At 43.9% G+C, this 17,782-nt stretch overlaps 1 protein-coding gene across 1 annotated transcript in view; it reads right to left on the reverse strand.

Moving 5' to 3' along the window:
- The window catches only part of KPNA3 (karyopherin subunit alpha 3), a 54,897-nt gene extending 40,588 nt beyond the window's left edge, over positions 1-14,309 (reverse strand). The window contains exon 1 of the mRNA XM_052786161.1: positions 14,180-14,309. Coding sequence (XP_052642121.1) covers positions 14,180-14,254 — 75 coding nt within the window. The 5' untranslated portion in view covers positions 14,255-14,309. The remainder of the gene's footprint in view (positions 1-14,179) is intronic.
- Between the last annotated feature and the right edge of the window lie 3,473 nt (positions 14,310-17,782).

The following is a 17,782-nucleotide window of genomic DNA, read 5'->3' on the forward strand; positions in this document are numbered from 1 at the left end:
GGTCAGCTACGCATACTTCACAAATACCGTTTGTGATACCCCATACAAAAGTGCACAAGATCCTCACTACATGTTAAAGAGCAAGTACTACTGCTGTAACACTCCTGCTTGATGTCTTAAGACAGCCCATGCACACCTTCTTGGCAAACAAAAAAAGATTACTTTGAAGTTTTGAATAGCATTGAGATTCTAAGGAGAGAATTAAGTCTAGCGAGCTTCTCCGGCTTGTTCAGCCTTTAACATAAAAAACATTTACCTGCATAATAGATTAAACTACCTGCAAAGGCAACTCATGTAACTTCTGTAAATGAAAAAAAAAAAAAATATCAAGGAATCCCACATCAATCAGCTGTACCTGTCTAACATACATCACAACAAGATAACATTTTCCAAAACCCTCTGTAGCAAATACATAATGTAGTGTGTTTTTCCGGGCAGGGGGGAACACGGACCCCAAACCCTACCAAAGTTATACAAGACTACAAGGTGAAAATTCAGGCTAATTCAAAAAGACAAAATCACATCTGAGACAAAGCAGTCAGAATAGTCCTTCTACTTATGAAAGAATGATTTAAAATATTGGTACTACTTTATGCAAGTTAGTTCTCATTCACAATGAAATATCGGAACGAGTCTTAGGGTTTCTGTTAATTTGAAATCTCTACTTCATATCTGAAAATCAGTCTTAATTGATTATAAGCACTTTAAAGTCCCTTAAGTATATCACTTCCAGAGACAAGAAATTCTGGATACTTGATAAGATTACTTCATCCCCAGTTACAGTACAAATCAGAAACCCAAAACTATTTAAATGTGTGAATGATACAACTAGTGAGAAGCTCAAGTCATTACACTCCCTTTGTTATGCTGGGATAAAGATTTCTCAAATGAAATTAAAAATGAAGTTTCACGTACAAGGTGTTTAATAACATACATTCTCTGTACAGAAAAAACCCAATCAAATGCTGCAACAGTAAGTGGTATGAATTTTAAATATTTTAACCATTTCTAGTTATACCAATTGTGTCAGAAGGAAGATTAAAGCATAACCATCATTTAATGACTAAAAACCTACCTACCATTGTAACAACGAGATCTGGAGCTCAGTGTGGTGCTCACCCAGACTAGCCACCTCATTAAGTGGGATACCTGAGGAGTGTCATCTTTTAATCAACACATTTACACCAATTCCATTGCAACAGAAGCAAGTCCAGAAAACATCAGAGATGGAGAGGCAGGAAACAGATGTTTTAATGCCAGCCAGCATATCAATATTGCCAGCGCGGCTGGCCTGCCAGCTGCCCCACAAGCAGCTAGCTGGCTACCCCTGCTCATCTGCAGGCCAACCAACATGCATCCACCTCCAGCTAGCCCATGGAAGTGGGAAAGCCAGGCTCACCTTGACAAGAGGAACACCACACACCAGTATCAGATTTGGCTATTCTGTGGATACAAAAGATAACGTTTTCAGGAACTTCAGTAAGATGTGCATTTAGTTGCTTTTGAAAGTTCAGCTATTAAGTCAAAAAGAGAGAACAAATTCACTGACTGATTCTAATTTCTCTGCATCTACAAACTTCATTGAAAGGTAACTGGTCATTTAAATTCCTTATTTCTGCTCTTGCCTCTCAACATTACAGGAACTGGTCTCAGAAAACCAGAAGATACATGCTTACAGGAAAGAGTACCCTGAATACATAGCTGGGATAGTAAAGTAGCTTGATTAAACATACAGGGTACCCAAAGAGCCTAGCATTTGCAAGTCAATTCCAGACTACTTCCACCTGCCTAACTGAAAGAAAAAAACTGGACCAGTTCCAACAGCTGGATTGGAATTAACTAATACCTCCCCTCTTGCATATGAGCATACCCTAGAGTATAGTTTAAATACTTTACAACATAGGTGTGGGAGCAATACAGTGAAAGGAGAAGGTGTTTGCATCGATGAAGTAAACACTGTTCTTCCCTAGAAATTGCTTTACTAGCCTTTTTTCCTTACTCCTTCTCTGACACCTTTTAACAAGCGTGAAATACTGCAATGCACATGAAAATGCAGAAGCCTGGGTTTGGGCAGAAGAAAAAAAAAAATCAAGGGCTTGTTTGTATACAACAGTTGAGATGATTAGGGTTGTCAGATGCCTATCTTTGGTTAACATTAGAAGTTAAATATTCCATATTACCATAGGAATATAATTTGTTAGTATGTGTAAAGTTGAGGCTTAGAGTGATGATACTGTTCTACTTCTTTTGGTACAGCAGGCTTCAGCCAAAAACAGAGACAAAGGGACACTGATAGAAGGTGATACTGCTGCTGTTCTACCTGTTCACACTTTCAAAGTGCATATAGCTTATTCCAAGAATTGCAAGCAAATCACAATACACAAAGCAAAAATTCTGGGACTACTAAATCAAAATTCTGGGACAGCATCACAATGGTCTGAATGCAACAACTTAATCACAACTGAAAGAACTAAACCCAATGACGCTGTGCACACTGATCCTCTCTATTTCTTTAGGACATGCAAAAAGATTTGACATCCATGCCAAACTGAACCAAATGTTTAGTCAAAATTAACCCTTCCTGCTAGGTTTATTCCTTTAGTTACAAGCATCATGGATTATTACCCAGCCTTTTTTTCTCCCCAGTGTATGTTCTAGGCAGGCTCTTCTTCCCCACACCCAATTTTGATATTTACCTAATTACCAAGTATTCCCATAAAGCTCCAACTGTCCTTCTAAGAAAAACAGTGATGTTTTTTTCAGTCATATAGACTACAAAGTTAGAACAACTTCACCTCTGGCTTTGTTATCACAGCTCCATATTAAATTATGCTGACCCAGTTAGAAATGCAGGCAGGGGGCATGGATTCCACAGTACAACAGATCTACCAAAGCAGCCAAATACACTTACAATGTGCCTGTACCCTGACCTGAGACTCCACAAGAGTCTTATTTCATTTGATTACTTTTTGACCTGAAAGGTATTTGCTCCTCTTTTAGGGAAACATTCTATTATTTTGCAGAAAGTATTAGAACTTGGTTCAGATTCTCTGTGTGCTGCATAACCTTAATACTATAAAGTTTCCTTTTGGCTTGTAACCTTTAACACAGTAGTAGGTACATTAGAAGCAGAGTGCAGTATTTACGCTACTGTATTTTATGCCACAATCTGTCTGGGACTTGTGTTCCTCAGGGTTAAAAAAAGGCCACTGAATGAAAACTAGTTCTTTTGCAGTTGGAGCTGCCACTTTTTTTTTTTTTTTTTTTCCCCTTAAAATCCCCAGTTTGGGGCCCCGAAAATGAATACCAGCTGGTTTTTGTTAGTCAGTCTGTGGCAAGATAATTCAAGTATCTGAACCTAGCTAGTCTCAGCAAACTGGATGCATGAGATATCCACTGTGACTCTTACTTAGTGATGGATAATGACTCATTGAAGTCAGACATGCCATGCCAATATGAAAAGCCACAAGCCTCCAATTATTGTTGCTCATGGTGCTGACTCACCTGAAAGCCCTATGGAAGCAAAGCTTCCCATCCACATTATCTACTTCTACTGCTCCAAAAGATGTTGGCAGAAAAGCAATTGCTCAGTTTCTTTCTTACCAGCTCTTTTGTAAGCATGTTCTTTGAGGTCCTGATATCCTCTCTGCATTTGTTTAACCTGCATGTCGAGCTACTACCAGCAAAGAAGTGAGATGTGAGCACTCATGTTCTAATTTCCATATACCAATTACCCAGTTTACAAGTACAGACATATCAATCCTCAGGAGACTGGACCTGAAGCAGTTTAGTTGGCTGCATTCAACACAAACTGCACCAATATTGAAGGACACAAAGCAGTCCAGAATACAGTCAGCACGTTATCTGCTGGTTTAATACAGAATAAAGGAAGAGGTAGAATTCTCTATTCAACATCAAAACTCAAGTGGGGGAAGGAAGACAGAAAAAGCTAGTAGATATCCAGTTACTGCTGTTGCGTGAATCAAGGACATTATACCTAGTCAAAAGTTTTACAGCATTTCCATTCAGATGTAGATCTTAGCATTGTTAATCACACCTTTAGTGACATCAGACCAAAGACCCCAACGAAGCCATATGGGCTCCACCTTTAGTCAAACTGAAGTTTCCAGGTAATCCCACAGCACCCCAAGCTAACTCATCACTGCACAACAGTTGGTCTCCGCAGACCAACAGGCAGGCAGCAAGAATCACCAACTAATTCAAAGTACTCGTTTTGTCCTGTGGTCCTAACAGGGCAAGGAACCTGTCCATGCAGTGTTGCAAAGAGCAGTGATGCAGCCACTGCTATCTCCACTTTGACAAGGGCCCACCTTGAAGAACTTAAGTGTAGAGTTTGGTCATTTATGCCTCAGCCCAAAAGAAACTACTGGTCTGAAGGACACCTGTATCAAGTATTTCTCCTTTACCTGTACTTTTTGGAAACAGAAGGGCATACTGAATTTTACAATGATGCCAGCCCTGCCTTATCTGAATACTGTGATATGGCAAATAAGCACCAAGAACAGTGGATAACCAAGACAGCCTAATTACAAGTGATTCCTATTCATACTTTTTTTAAAAGTTAGAAGATTAAGGCTTCTTGACACACTCTAAATACACACAAGGATTTGAAGTTTTATACATTTTTGTGTTACAGGAATCTGCTTTTGCCAGTACACAGATTTCTATTCAGATGTGTGAACACTAAAAAGATATTTGTTATTTTCCTGTATTGCACCAATAGTGTAGCAGATGCTTTAGAATCTCCTAGAAACAGGAGTTTATCCTGTCCTTGAGGGAGAACAAGCAAGGCACCAACCTAACTCCTTGGTCTCTCAAAGAAATGACACCACCTCTGTCCTCTCCTACAATTTCTAAGCAAGTGTCCCTCCCATTCTCTTACCAATGAGGGAAAGTACACTGACCTGTCTATTCAAGCAGAACACTTGATTGCCATTGCAAAAGAAAATGAGTCTCTTTCCTCTTCTATAGTCTAGAAGACCCCAATTCAGAGGTATAGCTTCAGTTTTTTCTAACAGATTTTACCAGAAACCAAATCCACCACTTTTAATGTCATACTTCACAGCCAAAATACCATCTTCGCTTGTGTACAGGACACGAAAACAGAAAACAGCACAGCAAAAGTAAAATGACTGTTCATGGTAACTAGGTACAAACATCAGACTAAAATTTTGATCTTTAGATCAGCATAAAGATTTAAATAAATTCTTTTGAAAGTAAAAGCTTTTATAAAATTGTAGATAACCACTTTCAAGAATCTAATTACAAAGCGAAGTGTTTGGTCGGAAAGGCCTCACAGACTTCTGGGGCAAATGCCACAGATGACCAGACATTCTTAAGATTGCCAAATATTTATACTAGTGTCCCCTAGGAAGAAAAAAAAAAAAGAAAAAAAAAAGAAAACCTACTAGGCTAAATACTAGCCAGATACCTTCTTGTGCAATCTATGTTTGAACAAAGACACTCCCTTTCCAGATACTTAAAGTCTTCAACTGTGATATCAAAGTACCTCAGACAATCATTCTATGATATATTTATAAGCACCTCCCTGTGAAGTGAGGGAAAAAATTCCTATTATTCCATCTATAAAACTGGAAAAAATAATTGCAATTTGTGTACATTCACAGGGTGCCATGAAAAAAAACAAATCAAGTCCCTAGACAGCTAGTCTATATTCAACCACAGCAAGCTTTTTTGGTATAATATTACATGGCTCAAATGAAATCAGATTTTTTTTTCTATTTTTTGAAAGATATAATCAAAAGGCAAAAAAAGATTAAACATGTGCTAGCTGCCTAATTAAATCTATGAAGAGATCATTCTGCTCAAGTTGCAAGAGAAAACAACAAACCCAGCTGACAACCCAGGAAGAAGATGGAGCATTAGGAATTAGAAAATACACTCCAGCAACATCCCACGATCTTTTATGAACCCTGTCAGCAACTCTTCTGATTTAATCATTTCAGTATCATGAATTCTAGATGCTTCCACCTCACTTTTTAATGTGACATAAGCCCTGATTCCATGTTTCTGCCATTTGAACATTCTAGGTATCATACTTCTCTCCTTGAGAGAAACCTTCAGTTTCTCAAAATTCCAATTTATACATCCTTCCATAAAAAGGGTATCAGCTAGCCCTACAAAGTCGCTTAGACCAAGAGTGGTGTGGTTTTGATGGACAAGAACCAATAAGAACTCCTTTGAACCTCACAGCTATAGGGCCCACCAAAACACAGGTTACACTGAGCGCAGAGGTATAGGGGTATGGCCCACTATAGGCAATGGGCACAGGAAGAGGGTACTGCCAGATTCTGAACTGCCACTGGCAGCTTGTGATGGGCTCAAAGGTGCAGTCTCATCAATTGCCTGTATCAGAGCTCCTTAAACGTCTCTTCTTGTCTGGAAGGTTGCTCTTCACTGCTGTTTGTTCGGTGTTATGAACACGACCCGTTACCAGCCTATGTTCTTCTTGCACGCCCAACAAACAGTGGTTAACAGGATCCTGCTGACTCCTAGCAGGGCGCTCTCATTTCAGGATTCTATCTTGATGTGGAAAGCCTTCTATATCTGGCTGCAAGTCAGATTTTTGGTGCAGAGAAATCACTACCACTGACTTTGTATCTAACATTTGTGTGCATGAAATGAAGTTAAGAGACCCTGATGCCAAAAAGCTGCATGCAAAGACAGTATCTGCCAGTTAGGGTGACCTTAGCTTACCTGAGAGACAGACACAATGTCTCTCTGCGTAGTAACGTCAACTTTCTGACTTACACTGTAGTTGACTAAGAAAAGGCAAGGACTAGGACGTCCTGAGAACTGCAAACCTGAAATCTCACACTGCACCTGGCCAGGAATTCCTTATTACATCTCTGAAAACCTGGGCACAAGTCACCTTAGCACCCTGTCTGACCACCTTCTCCTCATGCAGACAAGCTTTGACTATGTTCCACACCAGCAAGTTTGCAATGGGGCTTGAGCACTCATTAAAATACATTTCCATCAAGGCTAACAAGTCAAACTGAGAAAGCCATTTCTCCAAGTTGATTTTGCAAATCACCTATTCTACCACTACCTCCAAAGTCCACCTGTTACTGAATCTGACAACAACCAAGGTTAAAAATGCACAAGAAGAGATCCTCAGCTGGTCAGACATGACAGAACATGAGGCAAATGAGTCATTCAGTAATAGGTCTTTGAATGGGGAAGACATTAACTTTGCCTCCTGTTCTGCAGCCATTCGTACAGTATATATTCCTATTTTGTACCTGTTGTGTTTATTAAACACACACAGACACAAAACCACATTTAAAACTGACTGTAACATTTGCTCAACCTGAGAAAGGAGACAAGTGTCAGCTGACGCAGAAAAAACGATATGGAGCTTCTCCAGCAGATTTAAGGGTGTCAATCTGACTGTGAAGGGATAACAATCCAACAGTTAAATAGCACTAGACAAGATATACCTTCTCCCCTCCACACTGACCTCTTTGAGCCAGCACTGGTCTTCTCCAGACATGAAGGGCTGGCTCAGGAAGCTAAGGGAGCAGAAAATTAAAGAAACATGAACAGCTTTGCAACTAGTTCACTCCAAGGCTCAGACAGTTCTGATGCAGGACTAACTTTTTGGAAGAAACTAGCTCTTTTGACTACCCATGTCAAATTTTGTGAAATGGAATGCAAAGCCCACAGCTTCTGCTATTACAGAAGTAATCAGGAATACCAATTCAGTATCAGAGTTTCACAGTGCTGGGTATTTTGGAAACAATTGATAGACTCTATTCTTGGAAAATATATAGGTTTTACATTTCTTTTTCATTTCAAGTGAGTTCACTTGGCAATTTGTCTTTACTGCTCGATGGCATGCCCCATCAGCTTCAACAAGTTCATTGCCTCTTCTAGCCTAATCTTATAAATTAGATGCCTCATTCCACTTCCCATTCCACAATAAATACAAATCTGATCAGTCACTTGTAGCTCGTACATCCTCCTAATCGCTGTCTTTTCAGATAACATAGTTTTAGAAGACAAAACGTCCTGCCTGGATTTGTGCTGGAACTGCACAAATATTATGAAAGCCTCAAAGAACTTATGTAAAAATAGTTAAAGAGCTCTTAAAACTAGTAAGACAGTTACACTGCTAACAACTTTGACAGTTTACAAATTAAAAATCAATCCTTTAATAGAAGAAGGTTTAGAGATACCAGTGCAACTGCTGTAGTGTTAGAAATACACAAGAATGAAGGAAAACAAATTCTGCAATTACAGGAAGATTAGCAGAAGGCTTGGTATATCACAACAACAAACAGCAATAATTGGGCCTCAATACAGCAAGCACAGATCCCAATCAGCTTACGAAGATTACGTTCATCATGAGATGCCATCTCCAAATTGTTTTCTCCACAGGTATTTCTGAAATAAACAATGACTTCCTAAGGTATCTGCATCTTTAAACATTTTTAAAATGCAATACATTTAATTGATTTTGAATCTCACAAGGAAAATACAAGGCAGCATATCTAAGTGGACTTATTAGGTGTTTGTTTTCTGCCAATAGTCACAAACATTTCACAGTATTGTACTATTTACTTGCAGACTAACTAAAGTTTGGAGAATTCTGTAGCAATAGCAAATGAGGAGGCTTCCCACATCCACCTCTTACTTCCTACCCATGTAATTCTTTCCAAGGTACAAACATGTACACCTGTATTCTCCCAAGAGTATATATACCGGCCTGAAAGGGTAATAAAGAAGCTGCAGGAATCAGAGCTTAGGAACTCTGCATGAGAGTATTGGGTCTTATACTAAATCCAGTTCCCAACAGGAAGCTACCTGACACCTGTGTTTTCACTTAACCTACTGAGATTCACCAAGCCAGTGAGGCTATCGTGACAGCAGGTCCACAATACCTTAAACCAACCTAAATCAGCTGTTACAGCCCTACTCCATCCCAGCCCTTCTTTTGCCAGTATCCATTCCTGTTCCACCAAAGCGAAAGGCAGAAAGCCAACCAATCTGTAAAAGTGAGCTCCTGAAAGAAACTGGATTGTTGCTAAGTAGCTGGGAGTAACAGGCTTTCTGGGATTGCTACAAGCCATGTTTGTTTCATGTAGTGTCTGAGGAGAGTACAGGGAGACAGCAAAGACACTAGTCCATGCAGAGAACAGCATCAAGAAATGAGCTGGTCGTTAACACCGCGCAGCTATGGTACCTCCACTGCAATAAGCCTTTGACACTTGACAGGAACATGGCTTTAAGTCAACATATACCTTTCTCAAGACGCCCAGAGACTGTACAGATTTGGCCTCCCCAGAAAGATATTCCTCTGCTTGCAAAAAAAATCATGGCAGCATGACAGAAAAATGTGAGCAAATTCAAGCATCCTCAATAACTAGATCCACACTGTTAGCAAAGCAGCAACAGTAAATACACTGAAGCTGCCACAGCTGATGATGGAGATCTGGGCTAAGCCCAGTTTCTTCCTCTGCCTCATCAGGGTTTGGGATGCTGAAGGTACAGAATAAAAATGGATCCTTCGATGACCCAAAGATGATACAGACCAAAAGGTGACACAATTGCCCCCAAAAAACTGTAACTGTGGAAAAGACATCAGTGGCCAGGACCTCTGAAGCTTAAAATCAAATAGAGCAGGAGTAGGTGAAAGATGACAGAGTGGCTATGTCTCCCTTTGGTAAATAGCCTTCAACAAATCTCCAGAGGTTAATCCTATGGCCTAAGGAACAGAAGTTCAAGGACTTGTGTTCTTTTGACTTATGATTAGGGGTATGACAAGTATACAAAAAGGAAATTTTAATCCCCATCATTAAAGTGCTTTTACAGAAAGTTATTTAGGTTATAATGCACTAACTCCTCACTAGATTTTTGGGTTTGGTTTTTTTTTTTTTCTTTTTAATGAGCGCACATGGACCTTTACTTTTGATCCAGTATGCATTTTGCTAATTACATGACCACATAGTCTCATTGCACCACACACAAAAATAACAGTAAGTCATGCCAACAGCCCTACAAATTATAACATCTCCGTTCATCAAGAATTTTTCCTCAGTTTTAGTCAGTGATGCTGACTAATGCCAACAAAAAGAAATGGGCTGAATTGTTTGATATGTCACCTTAAACATCAGAATAGTGAGCCAACATATGCATGGCTGCTATCGTAATAAAGAATAAGTAACACTTCTAGTCCAAGAAGTTGGAGGAGTAAAAAAGTCTAATAAGGATGTTACTAGGCAAAGAATGAAGCCGAAGAACTGCAAACAGAAAAATCAGAATGTTCAAAATTGGTTTTCTAAAAGCTAGGCTAGCTTAGATGTCAATATAAACAAATAAACACAGCAGTTACAAGGGGTATTACAAATTAAGTGATTGCAACTGTTTAATCTTGTCCTTGAAAGCCTCAATTGTATTGGAATAATCAGTGCCTTACATTTAGAAGCCCACTGAGACGTAAGATTACTTGCCTATGATCAACACAGGAAAGCTTTCTCTTCGTATATGGGACAATTTAAAAACCCCTTTCCCATCTCTGGAGAACATAAAATTGAGAAGGTTGTGAGGAGAAACTGTTCTGGCAGTTGTTCATCCAGATGAAACCACTAGTGTCTTGGCTCCTTATCACTCAGCTCTGCAGGTTCAGGTTAGCTCTGTCTGCTGCTAATCACATGTCAGTACCTATAAAAATAGAAGAGTCTCACTAATAAAAGCAAGAACACAAACTCATATTAAGCGGGTAACACTTTGCTTCTGGCATTTGGTTTTGCTGTTATCCCTTTTGGGGGCTAAATACTTTTTGGAAGTATTAATACCTCAAAATCAGAATTCCAGTTCTATATACACAACTCTACCTCCTAAACACAGGAAGCCAACAAAAAGGTAAGAAACTTCCACCCAAACCTGAAACTAGGAAAAGTAGAGTGAACCTGTGCAGGTCAAGGATTCAGAAGTTTTGACTTCTGCTCAACAGATCGGTTTCTCTGCTCTTAGAAAAGGAGCATAGTGAGAAGTTACATGGGGTAGTGAGGTCTGTCTTAACATAAAACAAAAGTACTTACTCATCTTTTGTTTCCCTTAAAGTTGCATTAACAAAAAGCAAAGACAATTATATGGCCTAGCAAACCCAGTAATAAAATGAGAGTTAACTACAAATTAAAGGAGTAAGTATTTTGGTCTGCCAGAAGAGTCTGTACCCAGAGGGGATCAATAATAACTCATCAGTATTTATTAGAAGCCAAAGCAAGATTACTAAAGAATGTATTCAAGTCTGATGAGTTCAAAGGCAGTGACTGTCCCCAGGCAGAAGGTGACTCAAACACCACTGTTTTCAAACCAAACTTGAGAGCGTATAGCTTTGAGTATTTTAGATTTTCCAAAGGATGTAAGATTTTCCAAAGGACGTAATCTAGATATCAGACCATGATTTATTATTCCATCATCCTGACCACTTATTTTCTCTTTGGTGGAATTTGACAAAATGTGTTGATGCAGATCAATGCCAATGACAGATAGCACTGATGCCTCCTTGTTTACAAAGTTAAGGACAGAAAATTGGAGGCAGGATCTCTACGTGAAACTCCTTATCGCAGCACAGGGCCCAAAACAAGTGTATTAAATTGCTGACAGCTGGGAATTACGTATAACATTTGACTTAGAAAAGAAACATTTTGTGGAGAACTGATAACTTTCACTAAATACAGACAAACTGTCCAATCAGCACGTCAGTCTGTGTACCAGTATCTCAAGAGAAGCACAGTAAGTAATGGCAATTATACAGCACTGCTGTGCTCCTTCATTCTCCACTATAAACTCAACTTACATTGTTTTACTTCTAGAGGCTTAAGTTAGATAAAGTTTACTTAGAAGGGTACTTCTAACACGAACTTTTAAGTAAGCACCATGATCAGAAAAGAATCAAAAAGGAGGTGTAGTACAAAATTTCAGACATTTAATACAAATTAAGTTGTTCTGAAAGATGCTGACACATTTCTAATCTTTTACAGTCCTTTAAATGAATCTAAATTTCATTTTAGCGTACCTCCATGGGTATACAACTTTTACATACTTCTGCGTTTCATCTGTTTGTTGCCCCCAAAAGAAAGATGTTGCTTAGATTTTAACCCTTTTCAAAGGCGTGGATGAAAGCTTTAACCACGTTAACATTTTTGGAGCTATCTACCAAACAGTCTTAGGCTCAGCCACAAAAGGAAGTCAGTCAGCACACTGGAAGATAACCCTAGAGGATATACTTCTCTGTAACAGCAAATACCCTGTTCCAAAATAATTACTCCCCTTTGGGAGGAAATGAGAGCTAAGCTTACCTTAGCTGGTCTGGTACAACTAATTTCAGTAAAGCTTAGGCAGTCAGTTCCCTTCTTCCCCCCCACGGAGGCAGATATTTAATTCCCCTAGTCTCTGGCATGCTATAATATAAGCAAGTATGGATGACAGATCAGTTCACACTAGGCATGAACATACCTAACCTTTCCCTGTTTATAGCTCTGATGGATTCAGGCCAGTGACTGAGAAAGCAGCAACAAAGCCAGTAACCAATACAGGGAGATGAGACAAGGACAAAATGAATGAGGAGCCGCAGGAAGAGTCTCACTGGATGAGAAGGGGAAAAAGAAACCCACCACGCCTCCTCCTTACCCTGAAAAGCAACTGCTAAACAGAAGGATGGGCAATTTTTAGTTACTTTCTAACATTTACTAATGTTAGCCAGAAGTGTTGAAGTTATCATACTCTCTACATACGATATTTTCTGCAAGAAAGATTCACTGTCCCCAAGTTAAACAAAAATTAAGATAAAGATTAATTTACACCGTGAATGTCATCTTAAAGACACTGCTGCTGCTAAGCCTGACCTGCATAAAATTGTCTCCACCCAAACAATAGCAGCAGAGGTGTGAATTCTCCTAAAACACAAAACAGTGCTTTCAAAGGACTAAAATTCCAGCCCTACTGATTACAGAAGTGAATTTAAATGATGAAATCAACAGAAACATGGAAAACACCCTCAGGTGAAGTCGAAATAATCTGACGCATATTTAGGTTTTCACTCTAGCAAATCCTAATCCAATTTCAACCCTAGCCTGATTTCAGAACGACTCCCTCCCCCTTCCTTTCCTATTACAGGAACTTAAACGCAGGATTTGGGGTTTCCTCCCTGTTCGGTTGCGACTAGAATTGAAGATGTCCCCGCTAATGACACACGGATTCAGAAGACCTTCGGAATACCTCAAGGGAATAAGCTTCTAATCACCCAGCCTCACTGAAATTCGGGGGGGGGGAGTAAACTACTACCCCATTAGCCTTAGGAAGCACCACACTCCTTCCCGATTTAGATGGAGCCGCACAGCAGAAGATTACTTGTGTGCCTACCAGCATTTTTAAAAAAAGGAGGCGGGGGGGGGGGGCAACCCAAAAAAGGTTGATTTAAGGCAGTACAGGGAGCAAGATGGGCCAGCACAGTACGCTGGGAAAAGGCTCCTCCGAGCGTGGGAGCGGCCCCTACCACCGGCACAGGCCTCCGTCTGCGGCAGCGGCAGGGCGGGGGGGGTGGGACACGACACGGGCAGGGCAGCCCCCCCCGCCCCGGCGGAAGGGCTATTACCGCCCGGAGGGACCGGCACAAAAGGCGGCCGGCACCATTGTCCACCCCCTCGGAGCCCCGAGCACGGGGGAGGAGGCAGGAGGGGGCAGGCAGGCAGCCGGGGTGGGAGAACGGGGAGGAGGGGGCGGCGGCGCATCCCACCGGCCCTGCCCGGCTACGACCGCCGGTCCACGGGAGAAACGGCGGAGAGGGGTGCCGCGGGGGGAAGGCCCGTACGCCTCCCGCCGGGACCGCGCCAACCCTTCCCCCCCCCTCCCCTCACCGCCGCCCCCCGCCGGCCGCGCCCGCATGACGGAGGAGAAAAAAAAAAAAAAAAAAAAGGGAAAAAAAAAAAAAACCAAAAACGAAAAAACCACCCCCGCGGGCCTTTTCCCCGGCCGCTCCCCGCCTCCTTCCCGCCGGCGGCACCGCGAGCGCGACCAGGCCCCGGCCCCGGCCCCAGCCCCGGCCCCGGCCCCGGCCCCTCCTCTCGCTCTTGCCGGAGGCGGAGGCCGGGCCGGGCCGGAGCCCCCGCCGCGCCCCTCCGTCACCTACCTCCACGTCGCGGCCTTTATTCTTGAAGCTTTTAATACGGTGGTTCTCCAGGCCGGCGGCGGCGTTCTCGGCCATGGCGGAGGCGGCGGCTCCCGGTTCCTGTGAGGCGGCTCGCAGCGGCGGCGGCGGCTCGCGCGAGGGGGGGGGGGGGCGGGGGGAAGCGGGACGCTCCGTGACGAGCGCGAGGAGGAGGGAGGGGCGGGGGGGGGGGGGAGAGAGAGCGAGCGAGCGATCGCGCCGTTGCTGAGTGACTGAGGGAGCGGCCGCGACGCGACGCGGCGGGGCGGGCTCCGCCAATGGGCGGTGCGGTCCCCGCCTGGCTCCGCCAATGGGCGGCGTGGTCCGCGCCTAGCCCCGCCCCGCGTAACGACTCCTTGCGGGAGTCACTCCCCGCCGCCGCGTTGCATTCTGGGAGGTGTAGTCCCGGCGGGCGGCGGCCTCCCACGTGGAGCGGGCGGGAAGGGACGCCGCCGGCTTCGCGCCTCGTCCCCGCGGCTTGCGAGGGTCCCGCTGAGGGGATTCCAGCTCCACGCTGAACGTTACCGGGCTGAGGGAAACGGGGGAAAGGCCTGAGCGGCGGGGCCCGCCTCCCCTCCTCCATGGATTCGTAGTTCTGAGGGGGGGGGGACCGAGGGCCTCGCCTGCCTCATGGGGAGCCACGCTGACAGGATGGCTGCGGTGGGCTCTGTCCCTGAGCCCCCGCGCCCTCCTTAGCAGCGGTTTTGTCCCACAAATGCAGCGTGAGGTGACCCCAGCCGGCGCGGTTCGCGGCCTCATCAGCCAGGAGATACGTCGGAGATCTGCTCCTCGCGTCGCCGTGTGTCGCCCGGGGAAAGGCTGCGCGGCGAGCCTCTCGCAAATCCAGGTGTTTCGGGGAAGGCCTGAGTCTCCTCCGGCTCGCCTGCCCGGGCAAGCAAGCCCGAACCTTGAAAGCAAATCCGGCGCTTTCGCGAGCCCGCCCTTCGCGCGCACAGACGGTAGCCGTGTGCGTCCCCTGGGGTTTTGTACCTACCGTAACGCAGGGCACAAATGGTCTCTGCCAGCCCAACAAATTGTCCCCAAACTGTCAAAATTACTGCAATCCCCTCCCCCCCAAAGTCATTAGTGCAGCTGTGGTGGTAGTTGTATACACCGCAAACAGACCCAGGACCTCCAGACCGATAGCAGCCTGGGCACAGCCGGTTGGGTCAAATAGAGTGCCTCAAAGTCTCACCTAGTATTTCCAGGCTAGAAAACAGGGGGGGGGAGGGGTGAGATAAGGTAATTGTACATGGGTAAGCAGCGATCTAACACCTTCCATAAAGCAGAGTATTATTTCTTTGGAAGAAAAGTATCCATGAAAACCCAAACCCCAAAATAACGAAAACATGTAATGTTCATATCCAGCTCATCTTAAACTACTTCAGGTTCTGCAACAGGCCCTTATAGCTATATATAAGCTTTTCACAGACCTCTTTCAGAGTCTCTCCCTCTTAATTGACAGCTCGGCTTTTTAATTGCCTTCCCCCAGCCCCTCTTTATATCATTCAAATCACTGTAACTTGTAACTCACAGTTCTGGCAAAACAAGGCTTGCAGCCTGATGGAGATGAATAAAAATCTGGAAGACTAATGCTCTTCACTGTCGTTCAGCTGCGTGCCAAATGTTCTTATCTGAGGGATCAGTGTAGCATTTCCATCCCTCTCGTATCCAAGTAGTTTCGGCTCCCGGTGCACATCGCTCTGTGCCTTTTCCCAATGGCTTTGTCTGGGTGTGCTGCACCATTATGGCTAGCAGTGGAAGAGAAGAAGGAGCCAGGAGCAGCAAAGCCCAAATGGCACGACCGATGTGGCTGGTGTTTGTCAAGATCGCTAATGTCAGAGATGGCTCCTAGGCCCTGGCGCTTGCCATTTGAAGGAGAATTGGATCCAGCTGTCCAGCTGTCCTCAAGAGAGCTGCTAAAGCAGATTCAGTAGCTGAGAACTTTGTTTTACCCGCCAGTAAAGGTGGCCGTAGCTGCCAGCTGTGGCTTACTCAGGCCTGGTAGGACATCAGAGCAATGCTGATCCGATCCCAGCCAGGCAGGGGTGTTGCAGTTATCCTCTGGAGGAGTTGCTCGCCATTACCACGAACAAAAGAGCTTTGTTCAGCTCCATCCTTTAACCTGTGAGGTAAAAGGAAAAGTTGCAAATAAAAAAATGGAGTGTCTCCAAACTGGGACAACTCAATTTACCAATCCATAAATCTATACCCATTCCACTAGATACGATTTATAGACACAATGGCAGCAATGTCTTTTCTTTCCCATTTCTTCCTATCCACGATACCAGCCTTTCAGGGTTTCTATAGAGCATTTCATTAGCCTTAGTAGACACTCAGGAATTGAACGCCTCTTAGACAGAGCTACATGGAAGTTTGATTAGTTTTACTGCCTGAATAAAGCTTCTTGGTGGAGCTCTTGACTAGATAATTAAACTTGCATGTACTCGGAGAGAAAACATTTTGATGTAGTTAAGCAAATACTACTTTTTGGCACTGTAATTAACAGACACTACTAAAACACAAGGAACGAGTACTTTGCTACTTTGAAAACTGAACGAACCATGTGGTTCCAGGTAACCATTCTTCCTCACAGTATGAGCTTCATATCAATGTGTTCTTGTCACCAAGACCTGGAAGATGTATGTCAGGGCCATGAGCACACCAAGGGGATTTACTGAGCAGCCTCCCCGCACTCCATTTCAGCCCCCTGCCCCAGCGACACTGCAGCGGTGCTGGTCTCCAGCTCCACCACAGCCCTGGCCTGGGTGCGCAGGCTGATGTCCTGGCTGGGCTGAAATGGGGTGATGGGACGGAGTGAAGGGGAGGAAAAGAGGCTGGTCAAGGCCAGCGAGATTGGGGGGGGGAGGTGTGCCTTCAGTGCCCCAACAACATAAACTTCATGGCTTAAAGAGCTTTGGGGAGGAAAGATCTTTCATAATTCAAAGATGTGGGACAGTAACAACTCTTTGGGTGTCCCATTACTGAACAGAGTTGAGCTGTGCTTGTTTCTGAGACGACCTGTTGGCTTCAGCAAAACAAAATGAACCCGGCAGGTGACGTTGCCATATTTTGGGAAGTGCATGCCATCAGCTCAGGAACCCACCTGCAGCTCCAGAGTCAGAGGCCACTCACCTTGTGGTAGCCAGTCACTTGTTCTTTTGCAGTCCGTGATTTTGTCTGTATCCACCAGTCAATACAGCTGCAAGAAAACCAGCATGTAAAAGAAATGTAATGAACCTGAGTCATGCTCTTGCTGGCAGTCCCTCCAAGAAGGATTGGGGAGATTTAGGTGCAGTGCTTTAAGATGCTACCTGTTGTCAGTCCCACCCTGCTAGTGGATGTTAGAAGGCGAGGCAGGAGAGGCAAATAAAACATGTGTCAGCTCCCCAGTCTCTCTGTTCACAGCCACGAGCAGCTGAAGCCAAGACCTGTGGGGTGGAGAAGGTGTGGATGCCTCCCCAGCAGAGCAGCAGGGCAGCTGGCAAGTCGGTGTCATCTCAAAGCACCGCTGCTGACTTGGCTACAAACCACCTGTCAAGAGCAGTCTGTAAAACCGTGCAACTTGTAATCACAGAAAGGTAC

The sequence above is a fragment of the Harpia harpyja genome, chromosome 4, assembly GCF_026419915.1.
Source record: "Harpia harpyja isolate bHarHar1 chromosome 4, bHarHar1 primary haplotype, whole genome shotgun sequence".
Classification (NCBI taxonomy): Eukaryota; Metazoa; Chordata; class Aves; order Accipitriformes; family Accipitridae; genus Harpia; species Harpia harpyja.